The sequence below is a fragment of the Trichomonas vaginalis genome, chromosome III (assembly GCF_026262505.1).
Source record: "Trichomonas vaginalis G3 chromosome III, whole genome shotgun sequence".
In the NCBI taxonomy this organism is placed as follows: Eukaryota; Parabasalia; order Trichomonadida; family Trichomonadidae; genus Trichomonas; species Trichomonas vaginalis.
The window spans coordinates 11,920,816-11,941,721 of NC_067205.1; the positions used below are offsets into that span (position 1 = coordinate 11,920,816).

The 20,906-nt window shown below is 34.3% G+C and overlaps 12 protein-coding genes and 3 pseudogenes across 15 annotated transcripts, besides 2 other annotated features; 8 read left to right on the plus strand and 7 right to left on the minus strand.

Annotated features, from left to right (window-relative positions):
- Window positions 1–5,591: part of a mobile genetic element that runs on past the window's edge.
- On the plus strand, window positions 187–375 carry TVAGG3_0685570 (uncharacterized protein; the record flags this gene model as incomplete). Its single annotated transcript, XM_051242840.1, has 1 exon — window positions 187–375. The coding sequence occupies one exon, from the start codon at window positions 187–189 to the stop codon at window positions 373–375; it is 189 nt and encodes a 62-aa protein (XP_051089427.1).
- On the plus strand, window positions 1,189–1,635 carry TVAGG3_0685580 (uncharacterized protein; the record flags this gene model as incomplete). The annotated part of the gene is made up of 1 exon (XM_051242841.1): window positions 1,189–1,635. One exon carries the CDS (start codon window positions 1,189–1,191, stop codon window positions 1,633–1,635), a length of 447 nt encoding a protein of 148 aa, XP_051089428.1.
- On the minus strand, window positions 2,764–3,338 carry TVAGG3_0685590 (uncharacterized protein; the record flags this gene model as incomplete). The annotated part of the gene is made up of 1 exon (XM_051242842.1): window positions 2,764–3,338. A coding segment is annotated over one exon (575 nt), but the record flags the coding sequence as incomplete, so codon positions are not given.
- Window positions 4,488–4,956, minus strand: TVAGG3_0685600 (annotated as a pseudogene). The gene has a single exon. A coding segment is annotated over exon 1 (469 nt).
- Window positions 5,592–5,731: 140 nt separating the features above from the next.
- Window positions 5,732–6,589, minus strand: TVAGG3_0685610 (protein of unknown function, DUF4106 family; the record flags this gene model as incomplete). Its single annotated transcript, XM_051242843.1, has 1 exon — window positions 5,732–6,589. A coding segment is annotated over one exon (858 nt), but the record flags the coding sequence as incomplete, so codon positions are not given.
- Window positions 6,590–7,336: 747 nt separating this feature from the next.
- Window positions 7,337–8,213, minus strand: TVAGG3_0685620 (annotated as a pseudogene). The gene has a single exon. A coding segment is annotated over exon 1 (877 nt).
- A 1,320-nt stretch (window positions 8,214–9,533) lies between these two features.
- On the minus strand, window positions 9,534–10,335 carry TVAGG3_0685630 (annotated as a pseudogene). The gene has a single exon. A coding segment is annotated over exon 1 (802 nt).
- Window positions 10,336–14,191: 3,856 nt separating this feature from the next.
- On the plus strand, window positions 14,192–14,554 carry TVAGG3_0685640 (uncharacterized protein; the record flags this gene model as incomplete). Its single annotated transcript, XM_051242844.1, has 1 exon — window positions 14,192–14,554. One exon carries the CDS (start codon window positions 14,192–14,194, stop codon window positions 14,552–14,554), a length of 363 nt encoding a protein of 120 aa, XP_051089431.1.
- Window positions 14,555–14,572: 18 nt separating this feature from the next.
- TVAGG3_0685650 (serine threonine-protein phosphatase family) lies at window positions 14,573–14,815 on the plus strand (the record flags this gene model as incomplete). The annotated part of the gene is made up of 1 exon (XM_051242845.1): window positions 14,573–14,815. One exon carries the CDS (start codon window positions 14,573–14,575, stop codon window positions 14,813–14,815), a length of 243 nt encoding a protein of 80 aa, XP_051089432.1.
- A 221-nt stretch (window positions 14,816–15,036) lies between these two features.
- TVAGG3_0685660 (uncharacterized protein) lies at window positions 15,037–15,666 on the minus strand (the record flags this gene model as incomplete). Its single annotated transcript, XM_051242846.1, has 1 exon — window positions 15,037–15,666. A coding segment is annotated over one exon (630 nt), but the record flags the coding sequence as incomplete, so codon positions are not given.
- A 450-nt stretch (window positions 15,667–16,116) lies between these two features.
- Window positions 16,117–20,906: part of a mobile genetic element that runs on past the window's edge.
- On the minus strand, window positions 17,022–17,312 carry TVAGG3_0685680 (uncharacterized protein; the record flags this gene model as incomplete). The annotated part of the gene is made up of 1 exon (XM_051242847.1): window positions 17,022–17,312. A coding segment is annotated over one exon (291 nt), but the record flags the coding sequence as incomplete, so codon positions are not given.
- Window positions 17,997–18,398, plus strand: TVAGG3_0685690 (uncharacterized protein; the record flags this gene model as incomplete). Its single annotated transcript, XM_051242848.1, has 1 exon — window positions 17,997–18,398. The coding sequence occupies one exon, from the start codon at window positions 17,997–17,999 to the stop codon at window positions 18,396–18,398; it is 402 nt and encodes a 133-aa protein (XP_051089435.1).
- On the plus strand, window positions 18,418–18,573 carry TVAGG3_0685700 (uncharacterized protein; the record flags this gene model as incomplete). Its single annotated transcript, XM_051242849.1, has 1 exon — window positions 18,418–18,573. One exon carries the CDS (start codon window positions 18,418–18,420, stop codon window positions 18,571–18,573), a length of 156 nt encoding a protein of 51 aa, XP_051089436.1.
- On the plus strand, window positions 18,593–19,177 carry TVAGG3_0685710 (phage tail repeat-like family; the record flags this gene model as incomplete). Its single annotated transcript, XM_051242850.1, has 1 exon — window positions 18,593–19,177. One exon carries the CDS (start codon window positions 18,593–18,595, stop codon window positions 19,175–19,177), a length of 585 nt encoding a protein of 194 aa, XP_051089437.1.
- Window positions 19,219–19,928, plus strand: TVAGG3_0685720 (uncharacterized protein; the record flags this gene model as incomplete). The annotated part of the gene is made up of 1 exon (XM_051242851.1): window positions 19,219–19,928. A coding segment is annotated over one exon (710 nt), but the record flags the coding sequence as incomplete, so codon positions are not given.

The following is a 20,906-nucleotide window of genomic DNA, read 5'->3' on the forward strand; positions in this document are numbered from 1 at the left end:
ATTCAAATTTTCGAAAATTGAGAACTTTTTGGCCGACCTTCAGAAAAAGTTTTTCCTTCCGACAGGAAAAATTTTTCTTTCCGACAGGAAAAGTTTTTCTTTCCGACAGGAAAAATTTTTCTTTCCGACAGGAAAAGTCCTTCCTTCCGACAGGAAAAGTCCTTCCATCCGACAGGACACAAACGAATGTCCGACGTACCACCAACCGAGTCCATTCCAAAGCCAGAAGAACCGACAGCCCCAGCACCACAACAGACTAAGACTCAAACACTTACATTTTTACGCTTGACTTTTTACAATTTGAACTTTGTTTGCGTAGATGTGAATTCTGAAAGAAGTATGAGGGTCTTGTATGACTTTGTACTTCTCCCATAGTTCATGTCTGTCAAACTTACCTGCCATGGACTCTTTCATAAGTTCCATGAAATCGTCTTCGGACAATCCGGGGAAAAGTATGATATCAGTAAGTATTCTCTTTACATCCTTACTTAAACTCTTGCTGTCTGTACACAAATGACAACTGAGATGTTAAAGTGTCTGAGCTTCTTAAGAATTCGACACATGTCTTGTTCTCTGTTCTTTAACAAAGGATGAGAAGCAAAGTCATCTAAGATAAGAAGACATCTGTGAGGGTAAGTCTTCCAATCGTAAGATTGCAATTTCTTCGAAATGTATTCAATCTCTTTCTGTTTGTTTCTGAAGTGTTTCTTCTCTAATATTCTCTGCATTTCCTCATTTGGGTCTTTAAACTTCGAATTGACATACTCATTTATAGCATTGTACTTCAAAACTCTTCTTTGGTACTTCTTTATCCAATCTAACAACTCAGAGTCTTTTATACATACTAACTTAGACTTTTTTATAATATCTTTGAACGAATTGACGGTTTGGTCAAATTGACCAGAAGTACTACAAATGACTACTAACTCATAGAATGGGTTCTTCTCATCTAGTTCTTGTTGTTGTGCAGCCATTTTAAGATAAGTGAAAGTCTTACCCGACCCAGGTGGTGCGATTAGACCTGTTATACCATTCTGAGCAAATAGAACTTGTCATGTATGGGTTTTATCTGAGCATTTTCCAACTTCCTCTTGTTCTTGTTTAAAACATTCTCAAATTTTTGTCAATGTCAGCAAACTTTTTTTCTAACATATTTTTAGAAAAATTAAAATTTTTATCTTTTAGGAAATGTCTAGCGATTTCGCTATCTATATTCGAGACAAGCTTTTCGACAGCAAAACATCTGTCGACCATAAAATCTTACATAGTGTAAACAAGAAAGGTGAATTTGTTCTAAAGTTCTGTTTCTGGGAATATGACAAGAACCATAAAACCTTAAGCAGAGAAGTCTTAAAATTTGTCAATGACAGACTTGTTGACAGAGATGACGCCTCTTGGAGAGATGAAGTCCAACAAAACTTCTTAGAATGCAAAGAAGACACATGCGCTGTTCTTGAAAATGAAATAGAAAACAGAATAGAAGAGCTATTAAATGACAAAGCACTTTTACAAAAATATGGTTCTGAGAAGTTTGACATAACTCCACCAGAGAAGAAGAAGAGAGAAAAGAAAGAAAAGAAAGTAGAAGAAGAGAAGAAAGAACCAGAGCCAGAGAAAAAGAAATTTGACATGTAAAAATAAAATTTTATTTTTAGAACATTTCTGGGTCAATGTCAATGTTCTCTTCCTCTTTAGGAGCAAACACCGGCTTAGACTCTAAAATCTTTTTACCCAATTTACCTTGAACTTCAACTATCTTAGACTCATAATATTCATAGTCGTCTGCTTTCTTTGGTTCATAAGGTATAACAAGTTTGTATGCTTTGCCTTCTTTAAGGTTTGAGAACCTTCTGTCAAAACTTTCTTTGACTGTTAACAAACCTTCTATGTCTAAGTCTTCAAATTTCGCACCATTTTTAGTCACAATAGCAAACTTAACTGGTTCGATGTTCCAAACTTTGTCAAATGTAGACTTTTCAAAATGGTAGAAGTAAACATTCAAATATGTGAATGGGTCTAGTTCTTCTTTAAGTCCTGACATGTACTTGTTACTGAGATGAATTTCGTCATCTTTTCTATCGGAAAAAAAATTTTTTTTTAAAATTTACTCAGAAAAATTTTTCTTTGTATATACACCATTCTGTACGTCTAAAAGACTTTTGACATTTGCCAAGAATGTTCGTTTAGACGCTGTCATATAACCATATTCTTGACAATACTGTTTATACGAATCGTACAATGACCTTTCATCTAAACACTCAAAGTCAGTTTCATCTATGAACAGTTCATATACACTCTTGTTTGCTTCTAACAATGTTTGTCTCTCTTCGGTATGTGGAATTTGTCTTGGATTGAACTTGAAATATCTAATGTCATGAAATATGAGAACAAGTGGTTGTAAAAGTTAGTGTCAAAGTTTCTGCTAAGTCGTCAAAATATTCTGTATCTTGCATATGAGCATCTGACGTTCTGACAACTACATATCTTCTGTCAGAACTTTCTAACTTCATCGGAACGGCGTTGTTTGAAACCATGATGAAATTTGCAACATTTTCACAAACTCTTTGGTCTCTATACTTTCTTTCAACAACTCCAACTTTGTCTGTTATAAGACTCTTCAAAGCATCTGAGTTCAAAACTTTTGTTGTATCTATACTTTGAAGTTCGTTACATACTATAAGTTTCATATTCTCTATTGAAGAGTTAAATTTACCGCAGATGTTTTCTAAGTTTGTCATATTCGGGTTCGAATAGCCCTCTAACAGTTTGCATAAGATATCTGTAAAGAAAGTGTTCTTACCTGTTCCTTGTTTTCCAATTACAATGAGAGCAGTTTCATTTTTAGCACTTGGATGTTGTAAGATGTTTGCAAACCAACATAAGATATACTCATAGACTCTTTCGTTTCCATTGCATATAATTTCTTTGACATGGTCTAACCAAGCTTCTATAACATTTTCTTTCCATTCTACTTGTTCGTATTTATATCCAGTGAAGATAGAATAGAAGTTTGGAGAAGGTGTATAGAACTTTATACCACGAACTGAAAAATCTTCTAACTTTGACAATAAGATATCCCAAGCATCTAACATCTTCATGCCAACTTGTACGACTTTTATTTTCTTAAGTTTCTGTTTACATTCTTGTTCTGAAACTATTGTCGCTTTAGGTTTGTTAAAGACTACATCCCATTCTTTCATGACATAACATTCTGGGGCAGAGTCGACATAAATGACTAAACGTTTCAAATTCTCGACTGCTTTGTTATAGTCTCGAAATGGACACATATTTCTGAACGCTTGGAAGTCATAAAAATCTGAAACGTCTATTCTGTACATTTTTTTATAAAAATAAAAAAAAATATTTTTTTATTCTTGACTTTGTTGTTGCATTTGTTCCATTTGTTGCATTTGTTGTTCTTGAGCTATTTGTTGTTGAAGTTGTTCTTGTAGTACAATACTTTCACCAGTTGCATCTTCCAATTCGAAACTTTCTGCCGTCATTGACAAATACATAGGACATAAAAGTTTTACAGGAACAAAGTTTGCGTCAACTAAGGTTAAGTTTATGTTTGCTAAAGTGTTTGAGTTTACTAAAGCTGAAAACTCTGCATTCGAATGAACAATAGGCAAACCAGCAGAGAAAGTGTTGTTTATACGCATGAGTATCTTTTGGTCATAGTAGTTTCTGTCGACATTCGAATAGCACTTTGAACCTAAGTTTGAAACAATATATAAAATAGGTGTGCTTAAAGTCAATGGAACAGACCTTGTATGACACCTTTTCCTGTTATAGGAAACTGTTGGTAGTAAAAACCAGATATAAGTTTTGTATTATAGCTCATATCGTTTATACTAAACTCAGTCGGACATCCAAACATAATGAAACCTGCTCTAGTTGCAGCACATGTTACATCCGTCCTTAAAGTATTAAATAAGTCAACAAAACCTGTTGGTGGTATATCTGAGTAAGTATCTTCAAAGGAGTATTTTTTACCATTCACAACAATAAAATCTTCTGGTGTCAAAAGAGCAAAACAGGCTTTAGTCGTCATCGTGTTTAAGGTCAGTTTACAATATCGTCCTTGAGGACTTTGTAAGTTTGTTGTTATAGAATTATATGACTCAGGGTTTTTAGTCGTAATAGTATAAACCACTATGTCTTCTGCCATTTACATATATTTAAAAGTTTTTCTGAAAGTGGAGAAGAACTTCATCTAAACTTTCACATGGCGTTTCTTGAAGTTCTCTGTCTAAGAAGTTCAAATATTTTGTAAAGACATAGAACTTTCCTTTGTCTACACGAACAAACAAAACAGGGTCTTTCATATCGTTCAAAAGTGTGTAAAGTCCTTTACATGAAATAAAGTCTATATTGTTTTTCTTCAAACATCTTTCAAGAAGTTTTGACATTTTTACTTAGCAAACAAACTTTAATGAAATGTTGTGGTCGTCAAATATTTTTATGACGTCTGGGAAACTATATTTTAAGTTCAACGTTTCACCTCCTTTCATAACGTATATCTTGTCAATGACATTATATGAAACACCACAGCAAGCAATGTCGGGTTCTATTTCTTTGATGTTTATATCGTCTGCCTCTGTCAAAAGTTTCAATAGTTCTTTCAAAATTTCATGAGGTGCAATGACATATGAGTTCACTTTTACAGGGTTGTGTTCGACCAAGTTTAACATTATAACCTAAAGCTTGACAAATCTTCTCCTGAGTTTTAAGTTTGTCTTTAAGTTGTTGGTAGTCGTTTCGAATATCTGCAACAGAACTTAAGTCTCTGCTAACTTCAGGATATGTTGGTTGTTCTTTTACAGGAACTATTGTTATACCATCTTCGTCTTCGTATGGTTTCCCCACTTCAACATCTCTGTCTTTGACATTGACAACAACACTTTGACTGTTTGTTTGAGTTGGTGAATTTAACTTCACATCTGCCATCGCCATTAAACCTTTTGAAACACTTACGCTTCTATTTTTCGGAAATGACATTTTACTTAGAATAAAAAGATGGACGTATTGAGTATCTCTTCGAATTGAAGCAAAACAAAGTTTACACACACAAACAATACAAGTTCATTGACAGAATAGTTCTTTACACAAACAATGGAAAATGTTATAGAATAGCAGTCTTTGCTGAACCAAAATATTTTCATAAAGCAAAGAAAGTTGGTATAACGATGGTGAAAGTTCTTGAAGCAGACAAAAATATAACAACAAAACTGACCGATTTTCTAAAGGTAAGTTTTATAATACAATATATATCAAAACTGGCGTACTGTCAATATTTGACGGAGAGAAGTCAGTTCAAGAACAACTTACTGACCTGCTGCCAAAATCTGCTCGATGGAAGCTGTCGTTATGCCAATCTGAGGAGCCCCAGCAGGTTTCATCGAACGAATCTTCAAAAGAGCATCTTCCGTGAAAAGTGCTATTGGTTTTGTAAACTTCTTTGCTTTCAATTCATCTGGACCGTCTCTGTCACCAGTATATTGTATTTGAACTGTACCAACAGTTGAAATACCACCCATAAAGTCTTCTGAGTCAGCAAATGGAATGCCAAGCCAAAAGTTTGAACGGTCTCCATTTGTATATTGAGTGTTTGACCTCCTGTATGAGTCCATACTTTCACATATGGCATAATAGAACTTTGCATTTCAGGGTTAATGGTTGTTGTGAAGTTGTTGTTAAAGTTCATAGCATCTAATGTCAAGTTGTATGACCTCATATCCTCAACTGTAGAATATTCTTCTCTTGGATAGTATTTGCCATCTATGTTTATATGGTATTTAATACCAGGGTTGTAGAAACAAGAATAGTCATTTATAGTTCGTCTGAACAGTACAAACATAGTATCTGCATGTTTCATTGCAGTTGTTAAGGCAATATCTGTTCTTGCACCTGGTTCAGCACTTTGGTTTCCAACTTCACCTGCAAAGTCTTTGACAGATATTTGGTGTATAGGGAACATAAGTGGAACTGCAATATATTTGGCAGCTAAAGCATTTGAAATATCTGGGTCCAACATATAGACTGCGAGTCTGCTTTCTATTCTCTTGCATTCAAACTTTTCGCATGTGAACTTAACTGGGTCCCAAGCAGTTCCAGCAGCATTGAAATAATAGTTTACTTCAGTGTTGAAGTTTGAGAAACCAAAGTCTAAGTCAACTTTGTCTTTGCAAAAGTCACAGAACTTGGCTCCACCAGTTCCAGCTACAGTAAGAGTGAATGGGTCTTGTGTTGGTGCAATGACTAAGTTATTTTTGCTTGGAGTAAGTTCGATAGAAATTTTTCCTGCCCAGTTTGGCAAGTATCTTAAAAACCTGAAGATGAGGAAAGATGACAAAGGAACTCTAAGTTTCAATTTTACTTTAGTGGCAGCAGTTCCATCTGAACCAGAAAGGTTAACATAAACTCCTGGAACGTTAGGGTCAAGTCTTCTTATTTTCTCAATAGTTGCATACTGGTCTGTTTGTTCTCTAGCTTGTGGTTGTACTGAGTTTCTCAAAGCGAACCATTCATAGTTTGCCCATGTTACTGTTTGAACTAAGTCAGAGTTAGAATATATCTTATATCCCATGAAAACTTCTGGAGCATATTGGTATCCGACATAGAAAATTCCATTGCAACCTTTCTTGTCAGACAACTTGGCAGAAGGTTTTATTTCAATGTCTTGTTCCACGTATAAGAATGAGTTGTCAATAGAAATAATATGAAACCTGTCGCAAGCAATATCTACTGTTGTTGAAGAACCTTCTCCAAACTCACCTACGTTTCCATAAGAAACAGCAGTTGTATATTCGTAAGTTCCAGGAACTATTTCTGACCTTCTAATGGCATTGTCGCATTCGTTATACCATTCGGAAACATTTCCATTCATGGCATCCAAAACTGTTGGCGTTATATTCTGAGCGGCGTACATTTCATATGGGTAAAAATATAGAATAGTTGGATTTATATGTCATAATAGAACCCACTCCGACCAAGCTTTACTTTCTTCCTGACTGAGTTTTTAACTCTTCTTTTTCTTTCATTGCCACTACTTTCACTAGATGAAGTTACTTCTTCACTACTTTCACTTTGTTCTACTCTTCTCTTCTTCTTTGGTGTCGCTTTTGGTAACTTGCCCTCTGCTTCAAGTTGTTGCATCTTTGCCTCATGTTCACCTAGTATGTTGTAAATTTCCCATGTCCTTTTTGCCTTTGGGCTCTGGTCGCCCATCTCAGGTAACCTATATCCTAGAAAGAGTTTGTCATAGTTTGTATTTGAGTCTTCGCGTATTGTTTGCATGACTCTTTTCTGAGTTTCCGGTTCAAGCTCTTCAAACAGAGCTTGTCCATATGGAATATGCTCGTTTCCAAATATATGTTTTTGTAGCCATTCTGGTTTTCTTTCCATGTTACCAACTATATCTTTTGTGAATGGGAAAGCTTTTACCCAATCTTTCAGTCTTGCGTCATTTATTTCTGTAGTTGGTTTTATTTTGTCAAGGAACATGTTTTTCAATACTAACATTTCATTTGGTACTGTCCATTTGAGTTTTCTTAAATATTCATCCCTTCTCAGTTCATCGTCTGCAAAGTAAGTTTTTATGACATTTTGTAAACTTTCGTTTGCAAGGTCATGTACAATAGGTTCTCTTCCTTCTCCCTCCCTAACTTTCTTTCTAAACTCTTCACCAAATATACCATCTCTATGGTTCTGTGTAGTTCTTTGAGATAAATGTTCTAGAACGTCAGGTGTTATATTTCCATCAGCCATGTTCATTTCATACTGGTCCAAAATATCTGCATGTTTCATATCTTTCAATGGCATTAAAGCCGCGCTTAAAATACCAGCTATATCTCGTTCACCATTCAATTCCATTGCGTCTACAACTTCTTGGAATTGTGGTTGTAAGTTTATGAACCACCTATCCGGGTTAGCTTTATGACCCCATCTCATTGTAGTTCCATCGTCTGCAGAAACAAAAGTAGGTTTGTTTCCATCTTGGCTAGGTTCTGAATGAACTTTAAACAATGTTTCATTTCTATATGTTTTCTTGAAATTTAACCTTTTATTTTCACCGAGTTCATCCGAAGATTGAACGTTAAATGCTCGTAAGTAAAAAGGGTTGTTGTATTTGTGTACATTTTTTTCAGTGCTTCCATTCTATGCTGAATATTTTCATCTGGTGTTGGAGTCTTTTGTATGTCGGCAAACATTTTTCGATATTCTTCTACTATGTCAGCCGAATTTTTTTTAGACTCTTGGAAATATTCCATATTCTCCGCATACACTTGTTGAGGGTCAAGATTTTTCGGCTGTTCCAAATCTTCATCTAGTTCTGTGAAGTTAGTTTCCAAAGGAGTGACTTGTTCGTTTCCTTCAGGCTCTTCTAGCTGTTGTTGCTGAACTATTTCTTCCATGTCTGGTTGTATCTGAACTTCTTCCTGTGGAGTTTCTTGTACCTCATCTGCTGGCATTTCATATATTCCGAGACCGTTTTTAACAACTTCCCTTTCTAAGTCATCCGGACTCATAAACCTTTCTTCTTTCGTTCCGTCTCTATTTTTTACGCGTTTCATGACGGGAGTTGAATTGTCATTTAGCTCTGACATCAAATATCTCGGAGTAAATTCATCCATGTCATTTGGATGATATGCTATTAAATCATATCCCTTAGCGAGCTTGTATTTTCCAGGTTTGAAATTATATCCGATTTTATGCTGAACCATAAAGCTAAATAGGTTCGGGTCAGTATTTCCTTCATTGAACTTTCGAATAGCTTCTTTATATCTGTCACTAAAGTCAATACTATCTGGGTAACCATAGTCTTCCTTAAGCCTTTTTAAGAATTCTTGGTTTCCTTGTTCTCTACTTCTTTTATGTCCTTGCTCTGTTTGTGGTTGTTGTTGTTGTGCAGGGTTTTGAACTGTTGGTTGTGGTGCTGGTTGTGGAGGTGGTTGTTGTGCAGGGTTTTGAACTGTTGGTTGCTGTGCTGGTTGTGGAGGTGGTTGTTGTGCTGGTTGTTGTGTTGGTTTTGGTGCATGCCTGTGTCTGTGTCCATGTGACGATGTAAATGTGTTAGGTAGTCCTGGTGCAGGTGCTTCTCTTGGAGGGTTTGGTGGTATATAAGTTCCACTAGCTAGTATATAAGTTCCACCAGCTGGTATATAAGTTCCACCAGCTGGCACATATGTTCCATCTGCAGCGTAATGTCCTACCTGACTTTTCGTTTTTAAGAAAGCATTTACTAGGTCTGTTTTGGTCTGTTGTAACTCTTTTTCTTGACTTTTCACAACAGTTGCTCTAACGGCGTCATAGGCACTTTGAACTGCCTGTCTCGTTGCTGCATCTGTTATTTTCGTCATATTTTGTGCTACTTCTTTTAACTCTTTGTCGAAACCTTCAGACTTCAGTTTCTTTCCAGATGAGAAGTCGTTCACTTGTTTCACCTTACTATGAAGAGCTTCGAAGGCGTTCTTAAAGTCAGCATTTGTTAAAGTTTCATTTGAACTGTCTTCATCCGCTTGTATTTTTGTCCTTATTGACCCTATAAGCTGGGCTGCTTTGGCGTTGGCTTGGGCATCTAACCAGTCATTGTTAGCTTTTATATATTGCGCTTTTCATTGCCTTTTGCATGGCTGCGTCGTTATTTTTACTTTCTTGTGCTAAGTTTTCATACTGTACGGTTTGGTTCTGCAACTGTAAAAGTTTTTCTGCCTTTACATTTGCTTCAACTTCTTTTTTATACTCATCGCTATCCATATATGTCTTCAGGGCTTTTTGTTTTATCTCTTCATCTTTCAGTACTTTATATCGAGTAGTATGGTTTTTCAAATTTACAACATCTTGTTCCATTTTTGCTACTTCTGCTGCTTTTTCTGACACTTTTTTCGCATATTCCTCTGTACTTAGTTCTTTCAGTTGTTCTTCTTTCTTCTTTTTCTCTACGTTTAACTCATTGAGTTTCTTTGTGTGTCTGTCATATTCTAGTTTCTTTTCGTTTTCACCTATTTGCTTCTGTATGTCTATGTTTGACTTTTTGACATCTGCTATTTGATTTTTGAGTGAACTCAAATTCATTTGACTTTGAGGGTTATAGGCTGTTCCGTCTGCAGCTCCACCATGGCCTGCCATTTTCGCTAAAAGTGCCGCTCTTAAACCTCCACTCTGTGCACCAGTAACTCGGTTTAAAAGCATAGGATTGCTTGACATTTGTTGCAACATAGTGGGGTCATTCAGCATTTGTTGTTGCAACTGTTGTTGTGGTGTTAGTCTTACTATTGGATGTTTCAATGCTCTCTTCCTCTTACGTATATTCTTACGTAGCTTACGTGGCATTTTAAGTGAAGTTAAAAAGCGGTTTTATACTAAACATCTTCGGGGCTAGAGGGCACGAAGTGCCTGGAAGCCCCAATACTTTTTTTTTTAATCATTATTACAGATTTGCCTCTATACTATATATTTAATTTAATTTCACTAACCAACCGAACCTGAAATCTCATAATTACTGCGATTGTAGAAATGCTATTAGATAGATATTTGAATTAGATACTGAATTTTCAAATTTCAAAATTTTTCTCATTAATTTAGATGCAATTTGATTAAGAAACACCATGTTATGAAATCATAGTTAAAATGAGATGATAAAATTGAACAAAATTTAACGAATTAAAATTTAATAATTTAAAAAGCTAAATATTTTATATAACACTAAATGGTTATTACTCTTTATATATTGTCTGTTTTAAAAAGCATAAAATATCATATATATTTTTCTGATAATTTAGATTTTCAAAAAAAGTTTTCCGTTCGGCAAATGAACCTCAAAACAAGTTTTTCTATGATGTTTCCTAACCATTGTACTATACTAGAAGTGGAGCAAAAATTCGATTTTATAGTATTTAATCGCCTGTCAGCCCAAGGGTTGTTTGCTATCTTCACTCTCTACTGATAATAACACAAAAATAACATAAATGATTAAATTTGTTATTAGTTTTCTAAAACAAAATATTGATAATAAAATATCTCATCATTTTTTATGCACACTGTAAGATATATTTTGAAAATATATCTGCACATATGTATAAATACTCTTTTACAATCTTATTTTAGAAAATCATATCTCTATTTGCTGAATCACTTAATAATTCAAACTATAAAAACATTTTTACAATTATTAGAATACAATTAGCTATTTTTAACTATAATGTTTACTGTAATATCTGATAAACTCATATATAATGACATTTTGCTCTGGAATAATCATTTTTTATACTAGAGCATATTTTTTAATATTATATCATGATGCAATATAATATATATATGCAGTGGTATCATAATTCAAACAACTTTGCATGCTATTTAACTTGTGCTTTGATACCATTTTGACAATTAACTAGAAAAATTAATAAAAGCTGAATATATTTGAAAAGACACTTCCACTATTTTCATATGCAATCCTTTCATTTTAAATTTGTTTAATTATCTTAACATCATCGCAATCATTTTATTTATCTTTCTTATTTTATCAATTATCTCACAAGCTATCATTGATCGAGTACATATACCTCTATCATTCTCTTCTTATCAGATATTAAGCATTTAATATTACATATTTTTTCAAATGTTAAAATTTTTGCCTTTCATCTTTTATTATCTTCGAATTCTTAATTTACCTTATTTCTATTATTTATATATTTTAGTCTTATTAAGTGATATCATAATTTGGAATTATATATTTTTATCTTGCATTCAGATTTCAACTTCTGGAGTGTTGCATAATAATTAATGGTAATTTAATCTCAGTGCTCAATAAAAATAGGATATATCTTCGTTTTTTGAGCAACATTTGGAAAAACAACAGACATTTTGACCAAAATAAATTTAATTCATTTTTCTATTTTTATCTACGAATTTTTTTCATTTTTTAAACAAAAAGGCCATATCTTTTGAAAACACACCATAAAAAATATACTTTATCAATCAAAACGATTGTATGTTAAGTTTAAAATTCGAACAAACCTGCAAATTTGAATACTTTACAAGATTTTTCAATGCCTATATTTCAATGAATACTCAAAATTTAGCCATGATTTCTATATCAAAAACATTCTATATTAAGAACTCTTTCATTTTGATTTTTTTCGAAATCCATCATCTCAAACTATAAATTTTGAAAAAATTGCAAAACTCTCACAATATGAATAGATTTGCATCAAAATATTTTTTGTAGTTCTAGAATAGTAATTCGGTTAGTAATTAACAGATATTTTTTATTCATTCAGCAAAAAGTTGCTATTATATGTAGTAATCACAAAAACAGGCCATGCTAATATACATGAATAATGACTATGATTTGAAAAATTATCGAATGAAAAAATGAATTTAATCAAAATAGATAAACAAATTTACCATTAAATTTATCTACATACCAATAAGATTTACACATATGGTTACAATAGTTTGTATTTATATTAAGTGGACAATTATTTTCAAAGATAATCTTCAATTATTCCTTCCATATCAAAAAAACATCACAAATTACTTGGGAGAAACGTTATCTATATTCATGCATAACTAAACCTCCTAAATAATGCAAATATTGAATTGAATTTTATTGCAAATCTTTGTTCATCATATTTTATTAATAATAGATTGACAGCTCATAGTTGATACTTAATCCAATCATAAACAATAAAGTTTATGAGATTTTTATTCAAATTTAAGTTAAAATAGTTAAATTAAATTCAATTTAAAATGTTTCCACAACATAAGAATTTTTTATTGGGTTCATATCCTTGTCTATTCATAAAGAATATGTTGATAATGAACAATTGGAATGATTGAGCATTTTTCAGTCATTTACAAGTATTTGTACTAAGAAAGAAAAAATAGTATCAGTATTCATCACAATGTTTAGTATTGCTACATAGAAATCTAAAATTACTTGAATTTGTTAGTTAGCATATAGATTTTAATTCATTTATTATTAGTATTGAATATTTTTTATTCTAAATAATTTTAAATCATTATATTAGCCATTTTTTAAAGATATTTCAATCCCAAATCCCTCAATTTTTAGTTTTTAAAGATTTTTTACAATAAATCATTTTAAATACAATTCAAAAAAAAAAAAGGTATTGGGGCTTCCAGGCACTTCGTGCCCTCTAGCCCCTGAAGATGTTTTGTCACCTTTCTGTCACTTTTCAGGAAAAAAACATTTTTATTGTATATAAAATGAATTTTACAAAACCACCGTTACCCTTCTTTGGAAATAAGAGTAGATGTAAAGATATTCTATTGAGAGAACTTAAGAAACTACCGAATGGTCTAACATTTGTAGATTTGTTCGGTGGAAGTTTCTATATATCTCATTTGTGCCATACAATATTTCCTGACTCAAAGATTATATGCAATGACTTCGACAACTATATGAACCGTCTCAAACATATACCAGACACAAACAAAATATTGAGTGAGTTGAAAGAAAAGATACCTATAGGTAAGATGGAACGTATACCATTAGATAAGAAAAATACTGTCAGAGAGGTTTTGAAAAAAGCAGAGTATATTGACTGGGATAGTATATCTTCTAGACTATTGTATAGTGGTTCTATAAGAGTTCATGACATTGAAACACTTATGTCAAACGTTTTATATCTTAACTATACAAAGGTTTTCAAAGAGAACATAGAAAAATATACTGAGGGTATAGAGTTTGTGAGATGTCGTTGGACAGAGTTGTATGAAAAATATAAAAACAAGGAAAATGTTTTCTTTATAGTAGACCCACCGTTCTATAACACATATGATTTTCAATACCAAGTAGACTGGACTTTGAGAGACTCTTTAGAAACTTTAGACGTTTTACATAACCATCCATGCTTTTACTTTACATCCGATAAAAGTGGTTTGGAAAGTGTCATGAGATGGTTAGAGGACATACATGAGTATGATTTTAGATACGATAAGATAGAATATGAGAGAGGTCCTATAAACCGGAAAAAGTGTCACAACAAAGAAATTTTATTGGTAAGTAAATGTGGTTTGAAATAGGACTACTTGTTTTAGGTTTTTTCCATTGTGTCATTTACTTATTTGACGTGGCAGAAAGATATAGAGAATATGAAGATGAACCAATACCAGCAAATGTTCAGCATATGTACTCGTAAGAGATATTTTTATCTAATATTAAATGGACGCACAGAACTTAGCGAATGCACAGCAACCTGGACAACCAAACCCAGAGAATATTCCAAATGAAGTTAGAATACAAACTGCAATGGCAAACTATGGTCAAGTGCCAACAGATGTACAAATGCAAACTGCCATGTCAAATGACGCTGCGTTAGGTTTGCCACCATGGTATGCAAATATGAGATGGAAAGAGTTTTATACAAACCCTGAAGTGGGATATAAACAACTCTATGCAGATGACGCGAACACAGGAGTTGACCCGGAATATGTTTTCTACCAGAGGAGAAATAGAATGTATGAGCTCCAGTTAAAAAATGCTATGGAACTCAACAGGAAACGTAAGAGACTAGGTGGACATTAGATTTTTACATATAGTAAAATGGGTTTCTTTGGAAGAATAGGAAACTTCTTTCGAAATGTTGGAAGAGGTATATGGAATGGAATAAAATCTGTCGGAAGAGGAATTTGGAACGGAGTCAAAAATATTGGTAAAAGAGTAGGTCAGTTCGTTGGTATTATACCTAAAGACCCTGAACCAGAAGAACAAGCTCCTGTTATACAACAGCCTGAACCTGCACCACAGTCTAGTTGGCAACCAAATCCAACACCTCAACCGTATTAAAATTATATTTTTACCGTTCGATAGTAGTTGTATATGAAACTAAGTTCTAAGTAAAACGCATGGTATAATGGAACTATTCTCTTTCTTCCATCTGTTGTAAACCATACTTGAAAGTCTGAAATACTTCCACTCGGTGGTTCATATAGCTTTGTAGGTTTTTCGTAAAAGTCATTTGCCAAGCATAAAAAAGAGTTTTGTGCACCAGAAAATGAAGCATGAACTATAATAGCATCTGAGTCGAAAACATTTTCATATGTTCCATTAGGGTTTTCGACTTCATAAAAGTTCGGGTGTACTGGATATTCTGCAGGCTGATTTAACATCCTCAAAAATCTATACCATGCCAAGTTGTTATATTTTGTAGAAATATAAACGTTTTCTCCAAGGTCTTCTATTCTATCGATTTTAACAGTTGCATTTTTCCTGTCATATATAATATCGAGATGGTACTCTCCTTCGTCAATGTTAAACTGGTTTGCATATTCGAGATAGATATCGTTTATTTTTTCTTGAAAAGCTTGAAGAGTTGTTTCTAAGTTTACAAGCAAATTCACTTGTAAAAGTTTTCCCTGTTCAAATTTCTCATACGTACGTTTTTCTTTGTTATAGTATCGAACTTCAAAAGCGACCGTAAATGGGAAACCATGTATGGCTTCTGAAATGAACTTCATTCTACGAAAGCCAATAGCTTTTGTGACGGATGGGTCTCTTAACCATCTCAATGGGTAGTCAAAACGATAGCCTTCATGCTTTACGGTCTCTGTCTCAAACTTTTGATCGACATTAGTAAAAAGTTCATCTAATGGTTTAGTTGTAGCAACTCTTGAATTTTCTTTTTCTATTGAAAGCATTTTTTATCTAGAATAAAAATGTCGAAAGAAACAGCGTCTATGAGAGAAATACAACACAACCGACAACTCATTGTACAAGCTCTAAATAAGAACACAACAAACTTTTCAAACTATTCTAAGATATCTGAGTCATTGAAAGAAGGAAACTTAAAACTGACGATAAACCCATTGACAGACGAGTTTCTGTTTCAAGACAGTAAGAACCATACTGTTTGTATAAATCCAACAAAAAGAACTTTAAACGAGAAACCTATAGATGAACTTCTTTTGAAAGCAGATATTGACAACAAAGCTGACAAAGAGTATGTCATTGAAAAAGTTCAAGAAGAACATGACAGAGCAGATGCAACATATGCAACGAAAGAACATACTCATCCTGAACTAGCGGACAAAACATATGTTGACAATAAAATGTCAAGTGAAGTGACAAGAGCTGAAAACGAATATTCTAAAAAGACTCATACACATACCATTGCAAATATTACAAACTTACAAGAAACCTTAAACAGTAAAAGTGACGTTGGACATACACATACCATTGCAAATATTACAAACTTACAAGAAACCTTAAACAGGAAAAGTGACGTTGGACATACACATACCATTGCAAATATTACAAACTTACAAGAAACCTTAAACAGGAAAAGTGACGTTGGACATACACACGATTTCTTCGCAACTGTTGGTATAGAAAATATTGCAGGAACGGTTGAAGAACCTGATGGAACTGGTGGGGATGTATTAAATTGGAAACCTCCTAACTTTCCACAAGGTTTAACATCGGAGGATGACATAACGACGATGAAATACACTAGATGTAGAAATGTCTATGTCATGGAGGATGAAAACAATGTTAAATTCACTGCTCAAGATTTATATGATAAAAAAGCTGACAAAACAGAGCTTCAAACGTTAAAGACAGAAATACTTCAAACACTATATCCTATAGGTTCTATTTACACGTCAATGAACTCTACCAGACCAGAAGTAGTACTTGGTCTCGGAACTTGGACTCAAATAGTCGACAGGTTTTTGTATTGTGCAAACTCTTCAAAGGAAACAGGTGGAAGTAAAACGATTTCAGGTGAAAACTTACCTGCACACAGTCACTACATAGATTTAAGTACATCTCAAGCAGGTTGGCATAAGCATAGATTTTGGGATTGGTCAGCAATGAAAAAAGGTAAAGGATATGATGTTAAAGACGACGTTCAGTTTGCTATAAATTGTTTCTGGGGTAACACACAGGGAGAAGGAAACCATACACATCGCGTTTCAGGGTATACGCAAACAACAGGACAAAGTAAAGACTACATGCCACCTTACATGACAGTTTACGCATGGTATAGAAATGCTTAGTCGTCATTTTCAACTTCTTTAGCATATTCGTCAGGAGTTGTCTTATATTTGTTAGGAACTGTCTTTGAAAGTATACCACCTTGAACCTTAACAAGTTTGAAACGAGGTCTGACAATAGTAGTTTTATCTTCTGCTTGCAGTCTGTACATTTTGCCATGTTTGCCTAAAACTTCATAATATTCTCTTGTATACTTTCTTCTATTTTTACGAACACGAATGTGAGTACCTGTCGGGTTCCCATTGTTGTCATAGTCAATAGTATTTTCATATGGGTCGCGTTTAGGTATTTCTATTTTTACTTTGTCACCTTTCTGAAGTTTGAAGCCTGGCATTCTTTCTTGTTTGTCTCTTTTGACTAAACTATTAAATATATAGTCTTTCTCTAAGTCAGGGTTGTTTTTCATTTCTTCGGGGAGTGGTTTCCCAAACCTTTTTGTTTACGGCTATTGTAAATATTTAAAACTTGTCTCATCTTTGCCATGGAGAAGTGTCTATATTTGTCGTCATATGACATTTCATTTGCTTCACCACCTTGTGGTTGGTTTAAGTCTCTTAACATTTTTATACATCCGTCAATGACACCAAGAGCAGAATGGTTTTGGTCGACAATGAAATATTGGTTTACATTTTTTGAACGCAGATAGTTTTTAATATCGTCTGATTTGAAAGAACTTTCATAGTCAGATGTCAGTTTTGTTGGATGGTATTTGTCAACGAATATTGTCAAAGCAGTTTTCACATCTAAAATATTTTTGGACTGTAATGGTATGGCTTCACAGTATCTTGTGTTTTGACCGACAAATATTAGCCAGTATGGTGGTCCATCTTCTCTATATCTCGGAATGTTTTCCAAGATATCCATAAACCAAGCATTTGGTGTTGAACTAAAGATTTTTACCATGAGTGCTTTCTTTGTTGCCTTAGAAACATACGGGTCCTTGTTTGAATTCGTCATTTTTAACCCATAAGAAATGGGTTTATTTGGCGCATTAGCAGGAGTCGCATCTAGATTTTTGCCCGCAGTGGGAACACTAGCCAGAGGTGCATTTGGAATTGGAAGGAAGATTTTGAGTACATTAGGTATACTGAAAGAGAAAGCACAACCTATTATACAAACTGTACAGAAAGGTTGGGAGGTAGCACGAGATGCAGCAAATCTTATTCCAAATCCTGAAACAAGAGGAAAAGTTCAAGGATGGATGGACAATGTAGGAAGACAAGCAGGAAACTACTATAACAAAGCAAATGACTACTATAACCAAGCAGGGCACTACATGGACCAAGGTGAAAGATTCTTTAACAGAGGATATAACCATGCACAACAGTGGGTAAACAACAACCAACCTCAACCGCCTCAAACGTGGGGAATGTAAAATTTTTTACTGAGATGAAATGAACAATACAGCATTGAGACAAATGGGCTCAAGATGGCTTTGTCGGCTTCCAGCAGTTACACAACCACGTGTTTGTCAAGTTTTTCCTATACCTCAGGAAGTTTTAGACCGACTTAAAAAACCTAAACAACCAGTTGAAAACAAACCAAACTAAAATTTTTTACTGAGATGAAATGACCGAAGAAGTTGAAACGGTAGATTTGACACCACAAACAAAAAGTTCAGAACCATTGTCAAAACCTGTCAAAGAACTTACCGATGAAGAGAAAAATTCAATAATAGAAAGTGTGAGGTCTGGAAATACAAACCCTAACTACAAAGTCACTTTTCATAAAAATGGAACGGCTAGTATCTCAAAAAAGAAACAGACTCTCACAAATAAAATATTGAAGTCTGAAGGAACTTTCGAGACAACAGATGGAAAAGTTTACTTCACTGACCAACAGTTCATTATAGAACATCTCATTGACTTAGAGTCGAAATATTCTAAACTTTACAACAAACACAAAAAGTTGAAAGGAAAACAAAAACAAATGGCATATGACATTTATGAAGATGTTGACGACACTACTGTTCCAGCAAGTGAGGTAAAGTCAGATGAACCGAAAAGTGACGAAAAACCAATAGAAGAAGAAAAACCAAAAACTGAAGATAAACCAAAACCAAAGGTTAGTTTCCAAACTAAACCAAGTCAACCTTCATTAGCTGGTATGGGTTGGCGTCAAAGACTTATGGCAGCAGGTGGTTATGTAAAGTAAAAAAACATTTTTTTATTTTTATAAAAATGCCCCCATATAGAATGGACAGAAAATCTGCTAGAATAAAAGCAGAGTTGCAAAGATATGGTTGGAGAGTTTCAAAGAAGTTTAAATATAGGAAGGGAAAGCCAATAAAAGTCTATGACAAATTGTCTGGTCTTCGCTACGAAATGGAATTGGAAACAGCACGCGCAAATTATCCAAACAGACTAGAGAGGTTAGAAGAAGAACGTCTTATGAACATGCCTTTCAATGTTACTGAACCTCAAGTTGAAGGACACGACGGCTTTGCCAGATTCTACTGGAAACATGACGAACAATTGCATCCTTTGAGGAGGAAAAAAGGAAAAGGTGAAGACACACATGCTCCCATGGAAAGAACAAGATATGCATATGAGAAGTATCGTGAAGTTAGAAGTAAAATTACTTCTGGTCGAACCTTTACAGTAAACTTTGACGAAGGAAAGAACAAAGAAGGCTTCATGGGAGTACTTGCTGCAATTCAAGACGGAAATAAGAAAGGATACAATCTCAGACTAACCGTAAAAGATTTGGATGGTCATATTTACTATGCACATGGCAATGTCACAACAGCCGCACAACTTCTTGACGCTTTCAAGACTACAAAGAGAGAACAAATGTTTGACTCCGACTCAGACATTTTGAATGCAATTGAAGGAATTGCAAGCGTGAAGTTCGAATGGTACCAACCCAACCCTCAAGCAGTCAGACAACATGCTGGATACTTCCCGTTCAGAAATAAGTCTGACATTGACTTAACAAGGTATGGAATTTACAATTCAATTGAAACAATTGTCAATGAACCTTGTATTCTTACATGTCTCAGGAACTCTGGTCTTGTTACAGATGAGAAGATGAAGTATCTTGAGTCATGTGTGAAAACAAGGTACATTCTCAGAAGTCAATTGACAAAGATTGCACCGTTGGCAAATGTGAATATCCGAGTCAACATACCTACAGCTAAAGGTTCTTCACATGACGACTATGTTGTTGACAAAGACTTACCATGGTTGAAGATTGTACTTGTCCACAACCACTTCATGTTGAACGAAAGTCTTACAAACCCATTGTTCGGAAAAGGTAAGTGCAACATTGTCAGAGCTGTTAACATTCTTTTCGAGAAAGGTTTGTTGGAACCAATTCCAGATGACAAGCTGACAGAAACTTTTGTACCAAAAGACGAAACAAACTTTTCATTGTTAGCAAGACCAAAAGTTGTTCCAGACAAAGTTATAGCACAAAAGAAGTACACAGTTCCAAAAGGAGTTGGATTGTTCGGATACCAACCTGAACCAGAAGAACTTCCAATGAGGTTGCAAGAACTTCAAGATGCTATAAACAAACTTCCATTGAGGCATCCAGTCGACGTCAAATTGTATTGGAGAGCATCAGAGTTAGGTCAGAAGGTTTTATATGAAACAGGTTGCTTTGACGATGTTTATGAGATAACAGGCGAGGTTTCTCAGAAGATAAGAGACTCACTTGAATTTCCACGAACTGGACCCATTGGTTGCGACAAGTTCGACTCATATGAAAAGATATACTATGTCGACCTTAACGCTGCGTACATGAGGTTTGTCCAATATATTCCGACTGGAATTCCAAACGAAAAAGGTGAGTTCCCGGGAAGGAACTATACAGTTGGAAAAGTCATACAACAACTATATGATATTAGGAAAGCTTCAAACCCCAAACTTGCAATGACACT